At 39.2% G+C, this 23,246-nt stretch overlaps 1 protein-coding gene across 3 annotated transcripts in view; it reads right to left on the bottom strand.

Annotated features, from left to right (window-relative positions):
• The window catches only part of gpd2 (glycerol-3-phosphate dehydrogenase 2 (mitochondrial)), a 128,814-nt gene that overhangs the window by 52,264 nt on the left and 53,304 nt on the right, over window positions 1-23,246 (bottom strand). For 2 of the 3 annotated variants that reach the window (XM_060827233.1, XM_060827232.1), the window contains 4 exons: window positions 19,840-19,964; window positions 19,517-19,614; window positions 12,078-12,241; window positions 1,279-1,443 (listed from right to left, as the gene is read on the bottom strand). In XM_060827233.1, the coding sequence (XP_060683216.1) occupies window positions 1,279-1,443; window positions 12,078-12,241; window positions 19,517-19,614; window positions 19,840-19,964 (552 nt within the window). Of the gene's footprint in view, window positions 1-1,278; window positions 1,444-12,077; window positions 12,242-19,516; window positions 19,615-19,839; window positions 19,965-22,613; window positions 22,739-23,246 lie in introns of all 3 variants that reach the window. The other variant, XM_060827234.1, reaches the window with a different exon arrangement.

Genomic DNA, 23,246 nt, shown 5'->3' on the forward strand with positions numbered 1-23,246 from the left:
CACCCCAATAGTTGATGTGGTTTTGAAAACAACACTGTTCAAAATACGTAGAATATGTAGTGGGTTGGATGTATCTAATATGCTACACAGGTGAAATGGGTAAAAATGGATCAGAATTCGTCCTAACAACAGTCCAGGATTTCTGAATGGCACGTGAAATAGAGGGTTTATCTTTTCACCATGACAATTACATAACATTAGACTTTACTCACTTTACACTCACAGTGAGGAAACCTCATTAATCTTTTCTGACCTTTCAGCAAAGATGTAATTAAGTTTAATGGTTATCAATTTATTCTGCCAGCTTTCCTTCCTCTCATCACTCCTGAACCATCAGTCTCGGGGTCATGGTTCCCTAGGTACCCTGAGGTACTCTGCCCAAGTGTCCACTCTAAATATCCAAAGCAAATGTGTGAGCATATGACGATGAAGAACTTTGTTACCAAACTGGGTTCTCATCACAGTCAATACCACTCATCTACGCTATTCGGCTAAGGTTGCTGGTTAGCAATCAGAAGTAGGAACCTGGGTGCTTCTGCTATCACCGAGTATACAAGTGGCAAAACTTAGACTTGGTATATTAACTCTCCCACTAAGGCAGGAACAGAAAGGACAAGTGGTGAAAACAGCACAGTTCCGTTTCCCTCACTGCTGCTGCCCAAGACCAGCACACCAGTGTTGGAGACAGATAAGGTACATCCTCGATTCAGCCAAGAGGTTCATGTAGAATTCTAATTAGGGTTCTATGGTATCAACAGGACCTTGACAGTATTTTATCTGGGTCCCACATTAGGAAGCAACCATGGCTTTCATTTCAGGCTGAAATTGATTTGTAGACAATAGAAGGACAAGTGAAATAAACATCCTAAGTGGGATCAATAGGATCAATAACTTAATTTCTTGGATACAAAACAACTTGATACTTGATGTGTTTTACAAAGACAAATTCTTTCTATGTATACACCTATTGTCATGTTTACAACGCAATTCAAATTGGATAGCTTTTTTACCTCCCAAGTAGTAATGTCATACTTGAATAGAGCTCCAATTTCAGACAAATATTTCTGCCAGGCAAGTTCAAATTTTAGTGAGAATGAAAATAGCCACTTGTGCAATAAATCATTTACAGTTTTAAATGCCTTCATCTATGGAGTGCATTTGGATTAAATGGACTGAATAAAACTTTAATTAACTGCAATTAAAATTATCCCTCTATATCAATAAGTAATAATACTGGCATTGAAGCAATTAATATTCTTTAAGGTGACACATACGTACCTGTTTCAACATTCCTGCACCTAGCTCCACATACGTAGTCTTTATCGGTGTCTGGGTCTCTGGTTTTCAGTAGGCTCACAGCTTCAACGTAATTGGCTATGGCAGCACCGTACCTGGCAGCAGTCAGAGCGATAGTAAGGTTCATTCGTGCATCGTTGTGTTGTCCTGCAGCAGTGGACAGATTCCGAGAGAGGACATGAGTCACCTCAAGCCACTGACTTGTGGTATAGAATAGTGTCAGAACAGATCTGTCACATCTGTCCCTGTCATTTTTAATATGTCTCATTTTTAACTAAGACCTAGAATAATAATTTTAAGACTAATTTACAGCACTCACTACTTTAAAGGCCCCAACAGTGTCAATTAATATTCCCTGTAAGCTACACAACATAAAAGGATTTTGCTAAGAAGTATTTTGGTGCTGTGATTCATGTATAATTCCTTAAACTGTTTTAGAAAACTAGATGTGATCTATCTTCTAAGTCAAAGGTCATAAGTGCTTTAAATTGAAGTAAAGAATTTGAGAAGATGGAAATGAACAAAGCTTAATTAAATTAGCCAGTCATTCTTACGTATATCATTAAAGATTTAGTTCAGAAAAATCCCTGGCATAAGAAATGGGAGAACAGAAATGATTAATCACATTTAATGTCAGTGTCTTGGGGGATATCTTCTATTTATTATTACGACTAAATTTAAAATTGTGAATGTTGTGCTGTGAGCAAAATTGTTCTGCATTGCAGGGGTACAGACTCGGTGTGCCCTGAATTGATAATAACTAGGGGCAAGGTAACTGGTAGTATGGTTAACGTTACCACAAGTGAACAGAATATTTACCAACCATCTCATGAAAGATATTGGGCAGTTTTTGTAATCACTGCCAGCAATACTGAATTTTGCCCATATTTGGTTAGCATGCAGCGCATTGTATTATTTGCATGATTACTAATTCAGAACAGAAAGAAATATTTAATTGAACTACACATATTTTGCATGACCCAATTTTTCTGTTAAACCAGTTGCAATTTGTTGGACAGTTTTTTTTCATATTCACTCTAGTTATTCATAACCCTTTCTGCTACAAAGGAGGGAAGGCATATATGTGAACTAAAAGTAAAACAACATATGTGTGCTGTTAAACCTTCTTAACATCTGCTCAGTGAAACACTTACTGTAAAGTCACTTTATTCTTCAATGCTGAAATTGCAAGCATGCTCAGTAACTCATAAGCGATTCTCACTCATACTATTGAAATAAAATCACAACTATTTATTTCTCATTTTACACTTCCACCCAATTAAAATAATAAACTTTGAAGCCTGTGAACTTTGTTGTTTTTTAGAAAATACAAATTGTTAACCTCTGATCATACTTCAAATTCTAACTATTCGAATAAGTAATCTTGTAAAATAAATAAAGCTAAGGATATTTTAAAGGTTCAGCACACCAGATAACAAAGATTTCTCGTGCAGCATTCTAACAAAATATATAATGCAGTTATGCACATAACCATCAAGTCAGTGAGCAAAGCCAATTTAATCTGTGGCTCCCCCTGAGGTAAGTATAGTTCAGTGTCCTGCCCCCACCCCAACCTCAGCCATAATCCCTATTTCCTTAAGGAAGAGTGTGCATTGAAGTGAAGAAAATTCTTCACTGGAATAAAACGATCTAAAATGACAGGGACAATAATGACAATGAATTTCATGTCTCCAAGTCATGAGTTTGCAATGCTTGACTGGGCTGACTTGTCCAATTAAATTGTTGCAGGTACAGCGGGAGACACTGTTATCATCTGCATGCTTGTGGGGATGGCTCCTCTGGGCTAGTGAACTGTTGTGGAATGCAAAGCGCTCCTGCTTTCTTACAAGAAGACAACCTAAAGACCTGAATGCACATATCTAAGCACAGGAATATACTTCCTGACAAACACAAGAAGACTGTCTTATAAGATTGTTTAAGCTCCGCATCATACAATGCGTAAATAACTGATCCACCAAGAAAAGCGCATCCAAATACCAAGAAGCCTTGCCATGGCTTCCAAACAATGTGTCTTCTTCAATATTTCTTCAGCTGCATGAATGAATCTGACAGATCACTGCTCAGATTTCAGTCACATTCCATAAAAAAAATATGTTGCCTTTTTGCCTTCCAAGAGAATCCAGATATCAACAAATGCTAAATGAAGTCTGACAAGTACCCCAAAGAAACAACATAGTAAGTTTGCGGCTACAGCGGAAACCTTGAATAAATGGGACATGCTGTATACACCCAGGCTAACGACTAACATATGCTTTGCTTTTCTTATGCCAACATAGAGCACATCTACCCTGCAGTAAAGTAGATTCTTTCATTACTCTCTGGCCTGTGAGTGTTGCAGCTTGAATGTGAAATTTTCAATGAAAGCTTGAATAAATCCAGGTGCTATAGATTAGCTATTGGTTCTTCACGCCTGGTACTGGAGTTCAAATCTAGTTGGGACTAAAATGGTGATGGGGGGAATTTCTTCCAGGCACCATGAATCACTAGGGCACATTAGACAATTGGATCAGTCAGAACACACACCTAAAATGGCATCTATCCAAATTTGTTTCCTCTGTTTTTATCCATAACCTGTCTGACTTTTTGTTGGCTGCTGCTCTTAGGAAATCCTGGGTGCAAGTGTAATAGATAAGAGCCCATGCAGATAGAGGTAGAATATTAGCATGGATAGAAGATTGGCTAACAAATAGAAAACCAAAAAATAAACAAAATAACTGCTGATGCCGGAAATCTAAAACAAAAACAGAAATCTCAGCAGGTCTCCAAAGAAGGGTCGTTGGATATGAAACGTTAACTCTGATGCACTGATGTTGGAAGGAGTGCAGAGAAGGCTCACTAGGTTGATCCTTGGTATAGAGGAACTGTCTTATGAGGCGAGTTTCAGGAGGTTAGACCTGTACTCGTTGATATCTAGAAGAATGAGAGACTCCATTATTGAAACATACCAAGTTCTTAAGGACTTGACAGTGCAGATACAGAAAGGTTGTTTCCCCTTGTGGGACAGTCTGTGACCAGAGGGCAGATTCTCAAAGTAAGTGGTTGCCAATTTAAGATGGAAATGAAGATGAATGTCTTCTCTCGCAGGGTAATGAATCTCTGGAGTTTGTTACTACAAAGGGCTGTGGACATTCAGTACTCGATCTGGAGAACTTCCGTCCAAATAAATTCTGGCAAGAGTGTGACCATGATCACCAGCTTCTGCTCCTGACTCAGATTCCCAGCTGCAGATACCATTTTTCTTGCTGAACTAAAAGCCTCAATGTAAGCTACTAATCACATATCCACATCAAGACCACCTATTTCCATCTCTGAAATATTGCATGATGTTATTTCAGCTTCACCTCATTTCCTACTATTGAAATTGTTTCTTGTCTCTCGACTTAATTATTCAAGCAGATGCATGACCCCTCTTCTCCATTCTGGTCTCAGTAAATTTGGGGTCATGCAAAGCTCTGCTACCTGTCTCCTTATTGCACCAAGTCCCATTCTCCTTGCCTCTATGATCTCTGACTTACTTAAGTTAAGCAGGGCATTGATTTTAACCTTCTCAGCTATGTTTCCAAAAGCTTCCAAGGCTTTGGCTTTCTTAATCTCTAATATCCTCCAGCCCTACAAGCTAACCAGACATAACAGCTAAATATAAAGGAACAGAATCAGGCCATTTGCCCATTGAGTCTACACCACCAGTCAATGAGATCATAGCTCATCTGATAAATCGCAACTCCATTTGGCTGCCTTATCCTCATAATGCTTGTTCCCCTTACCAATTAGAAATCTGCCTATCTCAGCCTTGAACATAGCTCAAATATAACTTAATAACTCAGTCTCTACAGTCCTCTGCAGCAAAAGAATTCCACAGATTCATGACTCAGATTTTTAAAAATGCTCTTCTTGGTCATAAATGGGTGACCTCTTCTCAACGATGATGTTGTCTGGTCCTAGACTTCCCCACAAAGGGAAATAACCTTTCTGCATCTATGTTGTCAAGTCTCTTAAGAATATGACATATTCAAATGAGTACAAGCTCAATCTACCCATTAGAAAATCCCTCCATACCCAGAACCAATTCAGTGAATCTCAAAGGATTCTTCTAATACCAGTATTTCTTTTCTTAGATAAGGGGCTCAAAACTATTCATAGTATTCCATTTGTAGTCTGTCTACTTTTTGTATAATTTTAGCTGCTTTTATTTTATACTTCATTCCCTTTGAAATATAGGCCAACATTTAATTTGCCTTCCCTATAACCTGCTGAACTTGTGTGCATGATTTTTGTGGTTAATGCACAAAGTCTATAGATTAGATTACTTTCAGTGTGGAAACAGGCCCTTTGGCCCAACAAGTCCACACCGACCTGCAACCCACACAGATCCAATCACTTAACACTACGGGCAATTTAGCATGGCCAATTCACCTAACATGTACATTTTTGGATTGTGGGAGGAAACCGGAGGAAACCCAAGCAGACACAGGGGGAATGTGCAAACTCCACACAGAGAGTCGCCTGAGGCAGGAATTGAATCCAGGTCTCTTGCGCTGTGAGGCAGCAGTGCTAACCACTGTGCCACCGTGCTGCCCACTCTTTGAGTAGCTTTGAGTATCTTTATTTAAATGATATTCATCTCTCTATTTTTGCAGGCAAAGTGCATAACCTCACATTTTCCCACATTATACTCCATCTGCCAAGATTCTGCCTTAATCTATGACACCTCTGTGAGTCATCCTCACAATTTGCCTTCCCACTTATTTTTTATGTCATCTGCAAACTTGCTGATGGTACTTCAGTAAGGTCTTTGACAAGAGCCCACTTGGAAGACTGGTCCAAAAGAGCCCATGGGATCCAAGGCAAGTTAACAAACTGGATCCAATATTGGCTTCCAACTAGGAGGTAAAGGGTGATGGTGGAGGATTGGTTTCGTGATTGGAAGCCTGTAATAGCAGTGTGTCACAGGGATCAATGTGGGGACCCTTGCAGTTTGTCACTTGCAATAATAACTTGGATGTGAATGTAGATTGTATAAATAGTGAGCTTGCAGCTAATAAAAAAGTTGGTGGCGTTCTTGAGAGTGAGGAAGAAAGTGTCAAACTACAGTCTGATTTGTATTGACTGGTAAATTATAAGAGCAATGGCAGATAGAATTTACTCTTGATAAGTGCAAAGTGATGTATTTTGTAAGATCTAATCAAGAAATGATATACACGATGAATGGTTGTACCCTAGGGAGTATGGAGGAACAAAAGGACTTTGATGTACAAGTTCATAAATCCCTGATCGTGTCAGTGAAGGTGGACAGGGTGGTGGAGAGATATGGGATGCTTGCCTTCATTAGCCGAGGTATAAAATACAGGTGCAAGAAAGTCTTGTTACAACTTTATAAACAATTTGTTAGGCCACAGCTAGAATTCTGTCTGAAGTTTGGTAACGGCACCAATAGGAGCGTGTGATCGCACTGGAGATGGTGTAGAAGAGATTCACCAGGTCATTGCCTGGCATGAAAAGTCTCAATTATGAGGAGAAATTGGATAGGCTGGGTTTAGTTTACTTGGAGCAGAGGATGCTGAGGGAGATCTGACTGCAGCGTACAAAATGAGGGTGCAGACAGGATAGATCATGATAATCTTTTCCTCATGGCAGACCATTTAAGGTGAGCAGTAAGTAGTTAGGAGGAGATCTGAGGAAAATGTTTTTACCCAGAGGGTGGTAGGATTTTTTGATTCAGTATGTGGATGTAACTATTAGAGAAAGAGCAAAACCTGACCTACTCTTGGGAAATAAGGCAGGGCAAGTGACTGATGTGTCAGTGTGGGAGCACATCGGGGCAAGTGATCATAATTCTATTAGTTTTGAAATGGTAATAGAAGATGATACACCTGATCTAAAAGTTAAAATTTTAAATTGGAGGAAGGCCAATGTTGACAGTATTAGGCAAGAACTTTCAAAAATTGACTGGGGGCAGATGTTCACAGGTAAAGGAACAGCTGGAAAGTGGGAAGCCTTCAGAAATAAGATAATGAGAGTCCAGATATGGTGTGTTCTTGTTAGGGTGAAGGGCAAGGCTACTGGGTGTAGAGAATGCTGGATGACTAGAGAACTTGAGCTCAAGAGAAAGGAAGCTTATGTCAGGTGTAAACAGCAGGGATCAAGTGAATCCCTAGAGGAGTATAAGGGCAGTAGGAGTATAATTAAGAGGGTAGTCAGGAGGACAAAAATGGAACAAGAGATGGCTTTGGAAAATAGGGTTAAAGGAGAATCAAAAGAATTTTACAAATACAATAACGACAAAAGAGTAACTAGGGAAGAGAATAGGACTCCTTAAAGATCAGCAAAGCCAACTATGCGTGGAACCACAGGAGATGGATGAGATAATAAATGAGTATTTGCATCAGTGTTTAATCTAGAGAGGAATAAGGAAGCTAGAGAACTTGAGGAAATAAATAGCAATGTCTTGAAAAGTGTCCATATTACAGAGGAGGAGGTGCTGAACGTTTTAAAATCAATAAAGGTGGATAAATCTCCGGGACCGAATCAGGTGTACCCTAGAACTTCGTGGAAAGCTAGGGAAGTGATTGCTGGACCCCTTGCTGAGTTATTTGGATCATTGATAGCCACAGGTGAGGTTCTAGAAGACTGGAGTTGCTAATGTGGTGCCACGATTTAAGAAAGGTGGTAAGGAAAAGCCAGGGAACTATCGACCAATGAGCCTGAAATCAATGGTGGGCAAGTTTTAGAAGGTGATTCTGAGGGACAGGATTTATATGTATTTAGACTGATTAGCCATAGTCAACATGGCTTTGTGCAAGATAAATCGTGTATTATTAACTTAATTGAGTTTTTTGAAGAAGTGATGAAAAGGATTGATTAAGGCATAATGATGGAGATTGTCTACATGGACTTCAGTAAAGTGTTTAACAAGGTTCTGCATGGTAGACTGGTTAACAAGGTCAGATTACATGGAATACAGGGAGAGCTAGGAATTTAGATACAAAATTGGCTCGACTGTAGAAGGCAGAGGGTGGTGGTGGAGGGTTGCTTTTCAGACTGGAGGCCTGTGCCACAAGGATCTGTGCTGGGTCCATTTTTTTTGTCATTTATATAAACGACTATGGTTACTGAGTTTGCAGATGACACCAAAATTGTTGGTTTAGTGGACAGCAAAGATGGTTACTTCAGAGTACAATGGGACCTCGATTAGATGGGCCAATGAGCAGCAGATGAAGCTTAATTTAGATAGACATGAGGTGCTACATTTTGGTAGGGCAATTCAGGTCTGGACTTAAATGGTAAAGACCTGGGGAGTGTTGCTGAACAAAAAGACCTTGGAGTGCAGGTTCATAGTTCCTTGAAAGTAGAGTCACAGGTAGATAGGATAGTGAAGAAGGTGCTTGGTAAGTTTGGCTTTGTTGCTCAGTGCATTGAGTGTAGGAGTTGGGAAGTCACGTTGCAGCTGTACAGGATGGTGGTTAGGCCACTTTTGGAATATTGCGTTCAATTTTGGTCTCCTTGTTATTGGAAAGATCTTGTGAAACTTAAAAGGGTTGAGAAAAGATTAGCAAGGATCTGTTTATTCAAAGATGTGCAGGTTAGGTGAATTGGCCATGCTAAGTTGCCCATAGTGTTCAGGGATGTGTTAGTTAGGGGTAAATATAGAGTAATAGGGTAGGGGAATGGGTTTGTGTGGGATACTCATCAGAGGTTCGATGTGGACTTGTTGGGCTGAAGGGCCTGTTTCCACATTGTAGGGCAAGATTTAAAAGGGACCTAAGCAGCAACATTTTCATGCAGAGGGTGTTGTGTATATGGAATGAGCTGCCAGAAGAAGTGGTGGAGCCTGGAAAGAAATAAAAAGGCATCTGGAAGGGTAAATGCACATGAAGGGTTTAGAGGAATATGGGCCAAATGCTGGCAAATGGGACTAGGATATCTGTTCGGCATGGACAATTTTGGACTGAAGGGTCTATTCTGTGTTGTAATGTCTTTATCACTCTATTTATGTAAAGCATAGCCTGAAAAGTTCTCTCATGATATTTGAGAAGCATCTGGATGAGCATTTAAAATGCCTGGGCAGAGTAGGCTATGGACCAACTGGAGGTAAATCAGATTAGTTTTGTTTGGTGTTTGTTGGTTGGCATAGAGATGGTGGGCCAAAGGGTCTATTTCAATGCTGTATGATTATTATTACCATTGCATCCACCATCTCTGGAACAACATCTTTTAAATTCCTAGGGAAACAGCCTGTGGTTGTTCCACGGGACTGATAAGCCTTTACCCTCATTGGTTTCCTTCTGAGCTATTCTAATTCTGGCTCCAATTTTAATGCTCAACTGTAATGTGCTTTTATGTGTCGAGCCCTTAGGTTTCGGATGTTCCATCCTGCACCTTTGTAATTCTCTTTCCTCCTTTCAGAAGCTCCTTAAAATCCTCTTTGACCAGACTCTTTCAATGATCTGACTGAAAAGCACTTTGGTTCGCTTGTTGTCAAATTTTGTTTTATAATACTCCTGTGAAACACCTTGTGATGTTTGACGTTCCTTTATTTGAAGGCACAAAATAAATTTAAGCTGTTCATGTTGCTTTGTCTTCAGCTACCTTGGCTCCATGTATGGAATTTTCCCTTAAAACTCTCCATTCAATATTTGCCTTTCAAACCCTCTTTAAGTCCGATGCAATTAACAAGATTTATCACCCTTCCTAATCTTCCTGCTTGATCTGGCACTTTTTTTTTCACTTTGCACCATTTCCTATGCTAAGAGTGTTACATTTATGCAAATTGACTTTGGTTGCCCAAATGGGTGTTCCAGATGAATACCTTGATCGCACTAAATGAGACTTTATAAAGCTCTGGTTAGGCCCCATTTGGAGTACTGTGTCCAGTTTTGGTCCCCACACCTCAGGAAGGACATACTGGCACTAGAACGTGTCCAGCGGAGATTCACACAGATGATCCCTGGAATGGTTGGTCTAACATATGAGGAACGGCTGAGGATCCTGGGATTGTATTCATTGGAGTTTAGAAGATTAAGGGGAGACTTAGTAGAAACTTACAAGATAATACATGGCTTGGAAAAGGTGGATGCTAGGAGATTTTTTCCATTAGCCAAGGAGACTAGGACCCGTGGACACAGCCTTAAAATTAGAGGGGGTCAATTCAGAACAGAAATGCGGAGACATTTCCAGCCAGAGAGTGGTGGGCCTGTGGAATTCATTGCCACAGAGCTCAGTGGAGGCCGGGACGCTAAATGTCTTTAAGGCAGAGATTGATAGATTCTTGAATGCAGGTAAGTGGAGTTGAAATGCCCATCAGCCATGACTGAATGGCAGAGTGGACTCGATGGGCCGAATGGCCTTACTTCCACTCCTATGTCTTATGGTCTTATAGTCTTATAGATAAGGTCCATTTTTATGTAGGTACTACAAATATTGTGATGACAAAAAAGTTTATAAAAATAATTACAGTAGATGTCATTATCAATAAAAATTCTTTAAAATGACAATTTACAACACAAGCTTGTCAGAGGGAATGTGATTTACTAATAAATTATCAAACAAGAGAATGGACTATTCATTACTAAACTCTACAGAGTTCAATTAACTTTCAGCAAGTTATAGCCTGACTGCTGGACAGCTACCTTGCACAGTGTCCTTCTTCAAGAAGGCACTCGCACTGTTGTAGGCCTTCCTCTGATTCATATGTTCTCTGACTATCAATTTTTCAGCAAAAATCCCAGGATTAGACCACCTTTTCTCATAAACATAGACTGGTGTTTTGATCAGCAATATATTTTAAGATCAAAGAAAATATGAGAAGGTGCAATGGCAAGCTGTCTGTTTGTGTGCAACTTATTGTTTCTTTAATCTCCAAATCACTGTTTTTATTTCTACTCAATTTGCAAATTGCTTCCTTAAGTCCTGACATCATCTTTTGATTTGTAATCTGAGGAATCAATGGAGAGAATTTATTTACTCTGCTGGGGACTGTATTGCAATGTAATGATGTTAAGTATCATTGTTTATCATTTCTACAAACAGATATTCCACCATAACTCATTATTCAGAAGTTCTTTTCTAAACAGACTATCCAATTTTTCAGTATTATTCTTGAAGTAGGAAGCACTAAAACTTGGATTAAAGTTAATAATTCAAAACTTGTACTTTAAAACAGCTTCCTAGACTGAAGAAAATGGATTTTCAGTAATCAAGATACATTATCCCAATTAAAATACTCTAAAATTTATTTACAGTTCTGCTTTTTTAATACTAGTCCCACTTCATGGCTGGTAAGGGCATGACTAGATTTTAAAAATGGTATAGCACAAGACTGCAGTCTAGGACGAGAGAAAGTCTGCTGATGGAAGAATGTTTAAATAGGGTAGACTACTGGATAAGGCAGAAACATTCCTGGCTCTTCTAACCCATGGTCAGCACTTCTCATCTCCTTACGGTTCCCCAAGACTACAGAAACATGGCTAATGAATATAAAACCGCTTTTGTGACAGCTAAGATTCAGCCCTGAGAGTTTACACATTCTGCTGGGTATTTGTATCCTTTCATTTCTTGAACACAGAAAAATGATTATTTCACATACTTTTCAGGGCCAATGGATTTTAACATAGATTAACAGAAGGACCTGAAAATATTTGCCTTGAGCATTTCAAAATGAATGGATAATTTTAAAAGGTATCTCAGCTATGCAAAGAGAGTCCAGATTGTTTCTCTGTCTTACTTTTAAAATTATTCAGACAGAAGAAATTTAAAATAGTTACCATCATAGTAAACAATAGCTCCTACAAGTTTATCTTTTTTCAGCATGGGGAAAAGTTCCAGAGCTCTCGACTTGGTAAGGACATAACTGTTTGTCAAACATTGACGTCCAGCCACAAAATCATACATCTTTATCCCAGCCCAGTAATAAGGAAGCTGCCACCACCTATTAGAGAAAAACAAAGACAGTGTGATGAATTAGAGTTCAAATGTTTTAAGCATACATATTTTAATGTACATTGTAAAAATACTATTGCACTGCTTCAATGGTTCTGTGCCTGCTGAAACAGAACACATCCATATGATCAAAACTAGGATAGAGGTATCCTGTTTCTCAGTCTTTCTGTAACATTAAAAGTTTAGAAAATTTCCTTTCATCTTCGGAATTGTTTTTTAAGTAAAGGCAGATTTTTTTCAATATATAAAATAGTGTAAGGTGAGTGATTTAACAGATTTGTTTTATAGATTAGTTTACACCATAGTAATAAACTGGGTCGCTCTATGCCTTGATGGTGGTATAACACAAATAGGCACCAGAAATAAACCAGAAACAAATTGATTTCATATACATATGCAGCATCATGTGATTATTCTTCCTGTAGTTAAGGATCATGGTTATTCAATTCTTTTGCTTACATTCCATTTCCATTCACGTAAACACATCGCATTTTAATTTTAAAAGTTTGTAATGGAATAACACCAACAGCATGAGTTCAATTCCTGCACTGGCTGAAGTTACCATGAAGGTTTTCTCAAACTCGTCTTTTGACAGAGGTGAGGTGACCTTCAGGTTAAAACCCCTCAACAGTCATCTCTCCCTAATGAGACAGCAGTCCTATGGCCCTCTAGGACTATGGTGACTTGGCGTAATTTAAAATGCATTTATTTGAATCAATCCCTAGTGTGACATATGTGGCCTAAAGATATCTGGCCTCACTGCTTGAATTCCATGACCTCAAATTAATTCAGCAAGAGTTTCCCAGAATTCATATTTATTACATATTCTAATATAATAAAGTGAGCAAATATATCATCACCTCCAATTCAAATCTTCCACTTACTGTTAGAATTTATTTTTAAAATCTACAACAAACTTTCTGTCGACCTTACATTACCTATGCAGTAAAAACGCAAGGCCATTTAAGCTCTGTGAACTACAGCATCAGCACTATTGCAGAAAAATCAGCAAACCAGCATCTATCTGCCCTCTCCTAGTTAGTGACATTACTAAAATAAAATTAATGAAAGATCAAGATTAGGCAGTAGCTGAATACATTTTTAAATTACATATCAGTTCTGCAAAATGTAACATTCTTTATGATCATAAAAAAGCAAATAGTTTAAAAAGCATATACACTAAAAGGCCCTGCAATTTTCCACTAATTCTTGAGCTAGTCTAGTTAGTTAGTGGAAGACAGAGCACACAGAGGGAAGAAAAATTTCTTGTGCCAGCCTCAACTCCAGCAATTGACGGGGCTGCTCAGATTTCTTACAGGACTGAATTTATGCAACCAGATCAGTGGGCTAAACTTTTTATCCCACAATAATCAGAAATCTAGATTTTCTAATCAAGATTACAGCAAATCTGGTATTAATCAGTTTCAAGTAATTAATGTAGCTGTCAAGGCATTGTCAACTAGAAAATTAATATTTAACGTTCCACTACCTATGCAAGTCCATCTTTATTAAATATATATGTATATTGTACAAATTAGGAACTGCCTATTCTATTAGCATGAGAAAACAAAGCCTAAGGAGCAGGTTTCATCACAGAATGAATCTAACACGGTACCGTCTAGTAACTAATTTTGAAGCAACATATCTGCTATATCCATGTTAGTAAAGTCAACACAGACATCAGTGCGCATGCTCCACTGAAATATAAATCTAGACTAGATTTACTAACATTAGCTAGGGAACATGTTCAGAGACTCAACAGCTTACAGAAAATAGGCACATGCTCAGATATAAAACAGGAAGAAAATTGTGTAATTAAATCACATTCTGTTTGCTTGCATTTTACACTTAGAATTGAAAAGGTTTGATTGCCACCTCACCATTGAAATATGTGCAGATTTTTTTCAAATAATAAATTACCATATAAATAAATTTGATTTATAGAAGACAATATTTCCATTTCCTTTTGTTATATTATATAAGGTTTTAACACAGTTCTAATGAAAGGTTGTCTACCTGAAATACTTTTTTTTCCACAGATGCAACCTGACTTGCTGAGTACTTCCAGAATTTTCTATTTTTTTTCAGATTGTCGGCATCCACAAGCACTTTAGTTTTAAAAAATTAAATCTTCACTTTGTCATGTTAACCTATCTTACACTCTCCTGTTCAAAATGGAAATTTAAGATAGCCTATGGAGCAGATATAATATTTACATTGTTTCATCACAGTGTTCCACTCAATATGTTTTTGAGATTAGTCTACAGTCTACATCCATCTCAATACCTTAAAGTTTCAGAAGGTAATAGTGCCTAAGGCAATTCCCTGAAGCACCACTCATCCTTTTCTGAGAAAGTTCCTTTAGGATTCTGCACTTGTGCCAGCTTTGGTGTCATTTATTGGTTTTGAAATCCTATCTGTGCCAAAATGAAGGACAAGTAATTGCTGTTTTCTTGGAAGAAATAAATGTCAATGCTGTTGAAGTCATTCACTAATGTGACAATGGCAAAGAGAAAAATCATAGCTATTCATTGGTGGGACTGAGTTTTGCCAGTCACTGTTCTAGACTGAAATAAGGTGCCCAAGGCTAAACTATTATGAAAATCAATAAAAAATGAGAAGTAACTAGTATAAGGAAGGAAAACCATTAGATTTTGAAATTATGAATAGCTATTTCAAATATTCCTCTTCATAATAAATATCTAGAGAGCACATGCAAAATATGGGAAGGTGCTGGTGTGATTGTGCTGATATGGATAAGTCCTGTTACAATTGAGTTTTATATTAATACAACCAATCTATATGATACTTTATTCAGGCAAACCACCAAAAAATGGGTTACAACAGATGAAAAACACACTGATTGAGATTCTATTCAATTGTGCTTTTTTATTCAGCACCATTTCCCCAATATCAATCTACCCAGTCCAAAGACTGCATTAACGGAAGCTGTAAAGACATTGTCAACTAGAAAGTTAATGTTTAATGTTTCACCAGCTACACAAGTCCACCTTTAGAGTAAATTATCATTAACCTTATGCACAACATGAGTTTCTTTCAACTTTTCTGATAGTTTTAAAGGCATCAGGTTAGAACCATAGGCAATTGCTACTAATTGTGCACTTTTGCAGGCTTTTGAAGAGGGTTTGAAATTAAGCTGGAACTTCTAAGTTCAATAACAACAATGCATTGACATTGGTAAAGACGAAACCATCTCTGTAAAGATAATAACAGACTAGAGTCCCGGACTAATAACATGAGCACACTGACTGTGGCAAGGCTTACACAACATAATAAGCGAAGTTGAATAGAATCACTGAAAACAGTGCATGCCTCCCTGATGAGCTTAATGTATTTTATGCTTGTTTTGAACAGAAGTCAGTGAAATTATGTCACTCGCCCCAAGAGTCTTGTGTGCACCTGTACCTATAGTCATCACTGCAGAAATAAGTTCGACATTCTTGACAGTGAACTCACGGAAAGCAACTGGACCAGATGGAGTCCCCGGCTGTGCACTCAGATCCTGTGCGGACCAGCTGGCGAGAGTATTTGCAGACATCTTTAACCTCTCCTTACCACAATGTTGTCTTTCCTTGTCAGTTGGGAGATGAGCCACAGTTAGTCCTGGGGCTCTGTTCACTGAAAGGCAAGGATGGGGACATTATCAGGGGCCACTGACGTGCTGGGTAAGTTGGGGAAAGTCAATTGTGGGGATTTGAGGCAGCATGCTGGACTACAGAGAGGTTAGTAATTGTGAACAGGGCCATATCATCATAAGGAAGGGAGACATTGGGAGCACAGAAGGGCAAGGGGTACTGAGGGAGGAGGATCATTGATCGTCCCAATCACAGTAGATTCATTGGGTGGGACAATTCAAAATTATGTTTGTTATAACTAAGCTGTATGCCTGGGGCACAGTAAGTCAAGAGGGGAAAATGAGCAATTAAATAATAAAGATTTGGATGGGAAGGGAGGGAAGATCGAAGCTGGTGGGGTTGGCAAGGGATTCAAATCATGTCAAACCTTCATACTAGTATGGGTGCTTGGAAAGAATGGCTATTGTTCAGACAGGGTGGCATTAAGGATGGCTAGTCTCTCTTCCTTCATCCTTGTAGCTGGAGCTAAAATTAATTGCAGAGTTGATGATACAACCTGAACATATATTTAAAAATATGATGACACATTTAGGATCAAGTTTCATTTGTACCACTTGTGTCCTCAGGTTTTCTTTTATCTTTCTTTCCCACTGTTAAGATGCAGTCCTAGGATCTGCAGCTAAGCTGGAGGGTGCCTGCCCTGTTGGCCTTGGAGTTTGGGGTGGCAGATTCTCAGGGCTATTTTGGGCAGAGGGCCCAATCATGTCAAAAATGTCCTGGCCAGTTGTAGGTTCACCCTTCACACAGTTTGGATTCCCACTCGGTTGGAGATTGTAAACGAGGTGGAAGAGACTTCTGGAGGGCCTGTATGAGGTGCTTTCTCCAACTGGGATCCTACTGTTTGCCCTGTCTCACTGTGAGGAAAGGACACTTTGAGTGAGATTAAGGACCTTCATTTCCCTGTCACCTTGCTGTTGGCTGAAAAATGTGTTGCTGGAAAAGCGCAGCAGGTCAGGCAGCATCCAAGGAGCAGGAGAATTGACGTTTCGGGCATAAGCCCTTCTTCAGGAATGAGAAGGGTGTGCCAAGCAGGCTAAGATAAAAGGTAGGGAGGAGGGACTTGGGGGAGGGGGGATTGGGAATGCGATAGGTGGAACGCTTTTCCAGCAACACATTTTTCAGCTCTGATCTCCAGCATCTGCAGTCCTCACTTTCATCTTGCTGTTGGTGCTGACCAAATGCAGTTCTTCACATTTATCAACTAGATATCAAGTGTGCTGGACCTGGGACTCCATGGCAGTATCCAACATTTCCAGAGAAAAGGACAATCCACATATGCCTGAACTAGCACCTTGCAGATAGTGTTGATTGACTCCTCCAAGTGTCTCTGAAAAGCTTGCTTGCCGTTCCTGTGCCTGCTTGTGCATTTATGTGAAGTTATGCCTGACCAGCACCTTCTTCTCCATGGGGCTGAGCAGGTGGCCTGGTCTCCCGCAGTCCTGAGATCTTCAATCTTCACCTGAGTTCGAAATTATGTGTCACAATGTTCTCCATTCCTTCAATGGAAACATTAAAGTTCCATCCCCTTATCTTTGTCATCTTTCTGTGCTCACTTGAACTGGAAATAACACACATTTTAATACCCATTTGTTTCATACCTCCTAACATTGATAGCAGTATTAGAATACCATCAGGCCTTACAGCATTAATACACTCTGAGACAATCCTACCTAACTTAGAATTAAAGATAAAAGAAGGCTGACTTTGGAGGCGTCCTAAAGGCATGATGTGGTGGCTAGAGCAGTCCAGGATTCAGTGCTACACAGCTGGATACTAAGTAATGTTCCCTCTCATTTCCTTCTGTTGTGTGCTGCCCACTCCTTGCTCATTGCAAAGGTTATGGGAGGTCTTATAGTCCACTGTTCAGGCTGTAAGGGAATGTTGGTTAACTGGACAGCACCCTAGCAGAATTTGAGAAAAGTTTTCAGCTTAATGTGGTTTCTCTTCAAGACACAATCATGAACTAGCCATAGGCAGAATTGCTTTCTAAATGCACGCATTAATATTCTCATCAATCATGCCATCCTTAGAAAGAACACAAACCAAGGTATGCAAACTTGAGACTGATGATGTCAACCAATTATATCTGTGCTTCACAGTGTTTCCAGATGCTGACTAAAAGATAACTTCAGTTTCAAGGGAGGGAAAACATATTGGCAGCACTTCAGGATTTGGATATCACTGTGAAGATGTCTTCCTTGTTGTGAGCAGCCAGGGCATAAGATCAGCCATCATTATACCTGTAGACCTGTCTCTAATTGCATTCTTAAGCAAAAGAATGGCAAATTATGGCAAAGAAGAGATTCAAAAGCTGGGAAACAATGACATTTCATTGATTTAAGGACGTTACGCCAAAGACAATGAGTATCTCACCACAAGCTCAAATACATTGAACTATGTCATTATCCAGTAGGTACAGGCTTTTGGCAAACATGTTTATACAGCATAGCTGGGACAAGTTGCATGGACCACATCTCCTCACACTGCCAAAGAGGTACTTCATCCTTTGGACAAGAAGAGTAGATCTTGATGTGGCTCTCAGCATTATTCTTTGTAGCTTCAAATAGCATATGTGAGTGTCTTTTCTCCAACTGAAAGATGACTTACTCCTTGGTAATTATTGTAGATATTTTAGATCCTTTCTGCTCCCAGACACTGACAATGTTAGCTTCCAGGTTTGTAAAGTAATTCTATTGTACTTCCAAATCTCTGATGGAATGCTGTCTGGGCCAGCATTTATTTATTTATTCACCTTTATCACCTTTCCAGTGAAACGAGGAAGTGGCATGCTGTCTTTCTTAGGCAGCTGCTGAATTTGATGTAGAGAACCTGCTGAGGTGAGAGTCTGTTGGGGAGTTAGTGAAATTCTCACACCATTTCAGCAATCTATTACAACTGCCTTCCCAGAGATTAATTTTTTTCCATTAGCTATTAGTTAGAAGCCAAGGTTGTGGTGGTGGGCCATATACAGTTTTCAGCATGCAGTAAAAATATGGTTCATGCTTTTCAGCAAGATCTTGCAACTCATCAGCCTTTACAGTCCACCAGTCATTCTGCATTTTGCTTAAAGCATCCTTCATGGTCTCAAGAGTCACATTCCTGGGTCACTAAACAGATGGTGATAGTTTCCACCAAATACAGGAGAAAGTTGACGATGTTGAAAACAAAACGGCCACAAAATAAAGAATAAAAATTAGAACATTGATCAGCATGGTTGTATATTATTCTAAACTCATCACAGATGTAGTCAATGTATTCACCCCATTGTATCAACTGCTCAAAGATGAATTTGGTCAGGAGTGATCTGCAGGGTGACAGGAAGCAATTGAAGAAGAAAGAATTGTCTGGTGATGCTGTTTCAGTTCACTATGTTCCGATGAAGCACCCATTTTAATGTATGATGCCTCATCGTAAATGGTGTAATGAGCTAGACAAGTGCAATATCTGAGAAGAAATTAGACTTATCACCAAGATTAATCTGTATATAACACAAGTTAATGGTCATAAATATTTGACTGTTTTCTACTGTAAGTTGAAGGAAGTATTTCAATAGTGAGGCATTAACAGATCTATCACATGCTATTTCAAATATATTAAGAGATGCTTACCTATAAATAGGGAGCATGATCGGTAACTGTTTAGCAATATGCGGGGCAATCTCGAGTAGGTTGGCACGTTCCATGAGTGCTTCCTTTACTAGTTTATACTATAAAAGGAAAACAGTTGGAAGCAATAATTATTATGATATTGAAACTTATTGATGACATACGTGGTTCTGGAAAAGACATAGGCAGCTAATAACTCACAACTGTGTTTATCAACACATGCATTCAATAATTATTCAGGACATTACAAGCAGGAAGTAACATATATTCTTGAAAAGCAGACAATGCCAAGCATATTTATTCACAAGAATGCTTATTATTTACACCTGTTCAAAATCTAAGTTCATGAATGCTTTCTGTAGGTATCGCACTCCTCCATGGATAAGCTTCGTGCTTTTGCTACTGGTCCCAGAAGAAAAGTCCTCTCTCTCTATTAGTGCAGTTTTGAGACCTAGGCAAAAACAAAAAGTATTCTCAATAGATTGTCCTAAGTTACGTACTTGTATAATTTTTTTCACATTTCATTTAAAGTTAAAATATTTTCCTTCACTTGAAGATACTTGAAGATAGAGGTGCCCTCTTTCTCTGAGTGTTTTGAATTTTATTAAGATTAGAGTAGAAAACAATCAGCCAGGTCACCACTGAAAGGAAGAATCCTCCCTATAAAGATGTTACTCAAATCAGTCAGGCAGGAGGGCTGTGTACAGCTGCCTGGAGTAGTGCCCTCCCTGGCTTGCTACCAAATGTCTGTTTCCAGGGTGCTAAACTGATTCCTTTCTTTCATTCTTTTACAAGACACAGGCATTGTTTGCTAGGCCAGCATTTCTCAATCCTCCTTAGTTGCTCTGGAGAAGGTGGTGGGAAGTCACCTTCTTCAGCCACTGCAATCCATGTAAGTGGATCCACAATGCTGTTCATCTCTGAGAATCCAGAAGCTAAGTGGAAAAATTCCTTTAGTTGGTCTCAGACAGATTGCTAGTTGCCCTGATCAGCCAGCTGCTCCATCTGGTGTGTTGCCTAATGCTGCCTCCACACAAATAGACCAGCAATGAATAGTCAGGAGACTGGCATACCAGGCAGCAGGGATATTCTTAACTCCACTCCTCCCTCAGTGGGCATGGAAAATCCAACTGATATTGCATTTCTTATATTTTTATCCAGTTGAAATGTTACAAAATTTATTGGGAAATTAAGTAAATTCTTTAGATGCTGATTTGGTCAAATAATTTGCAAAGCAATATCTGGTTTCAAACTATGCCAAATTATTAACTATGTGCCTCAAGAAGGAATGGAGTTTGATCTTTTATTAGTTTGATCTTGGGATTAGCATGATGTTGGAAAGGCTATAACTATTGACCACTTGTAGATGCCTGGAAAAAGATTGTGGTCGGTCTTCTTTTTGAACCACCTGTAGCCCTTGTTTTGACAATTCACAACTTGAACAGATTTTTGTTGTGATTGTTGATAAGTTGGAAATAGATATAGTGACCATATAGAAAATGGAGCTCAGAAATGTTAACTAAAATGGCCCCGGCATATTGGCTGTATTTCCCGGCATCCTAAGCGACAGGCTAAGCGAAACTAATTGCTAACATAGCAATTTGTAAGAAGCCAGCCTAGCGGTAAACAATCCTCCCCACAGGTCCGAGGATGAGATAGTACATAGCACTAGATCAAAGGGCAACCATCAGAGGAATACTGGAGCCTCATTGTTTTAGAGCTGTACTAATGAATACATGTTTAGTTTAGATTTTTTTGATATCTGAATGTTACCTTGAAAAGCAGAGTAAGAATAATGAGGGCTATGTTAAGAGCTTAACCAGATGGCTGTTGGTATCTGTGTGTGTGTTAGATTTAGAGCACTTTTGATGTGTAAGCTTCCAATAAAGTATGCTTTGATTAATACACTGTGCGATAGCTTAATGATACGGGACTCTGTATTGCGTACCAAGTTATGTATAAATGTAACAACTTTCCCTATCAACGGTGAGAGAATCCACTCTTTAGTACCCGGCGTGGTCTAAGGTGGCTTTTCTCCCAAGCCTTGTTTGTATATTCGTATACTGACAGTCTTGAATAAAAACAGTGCTGTTGAAATGTGTTAATCAAGTGGTGGTTCTCTGTTCTTGGACAGGCGTTCACAGGAGCTCAAGGCTGAGCTTCCACATTGTGTCTAATACACATTCTGTTTCAAGGGACTATATTCTCAGCTGTATGGAAGTAGTAATGTCACTTATCAGTCTAACAGATAGAACCTAAATTGCCAATATAAATATAGGCAGCCCAAAATTACATTAAAATCTTTGAACCTTTTCTTTGCACGTTTGATGAGGACAACTGATCTAAAGGAAAATCTAATCAACTGGGTGATCTTAATTAAAATACGTTGTCTAGTGAACTACAGCTAACATTGAGGCACACTTGGACAGCAAAAAAAATGATGCAACATGTTTAAAATCCACTTGTGGGACATGGGTGTTGCTGGCTGGGCCAGTATTTATTGTATCTCCCTTGTTGTCCTTGAGAAGGTGATGGTGAGCTGCAGCCTTTACTTGCTGCTGTCCACATGCTGCAGGTTGACACACACTGTCCTTAAACAGGGAATTCCAGGATTTTCACCCAGCAACAGTAAAGCAATGGTGGTATATTTCCAAATCAGGATAGTGAGTGGCTTTGAGGGGAACTTCCAGGTGGTGGTGTGCTCCCATGCTGACCTCATCCTTCTAGAAATAAAGGGTTGTGGATTTAGAAGGTGCTGTTTAGGGAACTTCAGGGAATTCCTGCAATGGATTGTAGATAGTACACATTGCTGCTACTGAGTATCAGTGGTGAAGGAAGCAGATATTTATTGATCAAGTACCAATCAAACAGGCTGCTTTGGCCAGGATGTTGTCAAGCTTCTTAAGTTTTACTGGAGCTGCACCTTTCCAGGCAAGTGGGGAGTATTCCATCATACAGGGTGGGAAGGCTATGCATGAAGCAGCATGGGAGATGAGAATATTGAGCAAACAGCAATACAAGGAAACAACTGCAAACATAACTGACTTGTGCCTTGTAGATTGTAGACAGACTTTGGGGAGTCAGGGGGTGAGTTACTCACCGCAGTATTCCTAGCCTCTGATCTGCTCTTCTAGCCACTGTGTTTATATGGCAGATCCAGTTAGGTTTCTGGTCAATGGTAACCCCAGGATGTTGATAGTGGGGGATTCAGTGATGGCATCACCACTGAATATCAAGGCATGGCGGGAGTAGATAGGAAATATAATTAAAATGGTGTGGAGTCAAAAAAAATTGTTTCATTTGATCATGACTCTGATCAATGTGACATAATTAAGAGCTATTCATTTCAAGTTAAGCATTACACTGAAAGCATGGATAATACACCATTAGATAGCGAACAAACAAGGCAGTGGACAGCGGCAAATTAATGCATATCTGCTTGTGATTATATAGATCACTTGGCCAATCATATGTATTGTACAGGCTTATAAACATAAATTAAATCAGCACTTTATATATTTACCATAAATATCAGACTTAATTCATATTCAGAAAAATTTAAATTAGAAGTTGTTTCAATGGAAGTTCGCTCCTCGCAAGTAAACCCTGACATTGTGTTTAGTTTAATCAGTGCACAATTATGAGAATAAAACAGGGAATGACAGAGAGGGAGCAGTGCGAGGACAAAGCAACGAGTGAGGCAAGGAGCAGTGTGAGGATAAAACAGCGAGTA

The sequence above is a fragment of the Hemiscyllium ocellatum genome, chromosome 7 (genome assembly GCF_020745735.1).
Source record: "Hemiscyllium ocellatum isolate sHemOce1 chromosome 7, sHemOce1.pat.X.cur, whole genome shotgun sequence".
NCBI lineage: Eukaryota > Metazoa > Chordata > Chondrichthyes > Orectolobiformes > Hemiscylliidae > Hemiscyllium > Hemiscyllium ocellatum.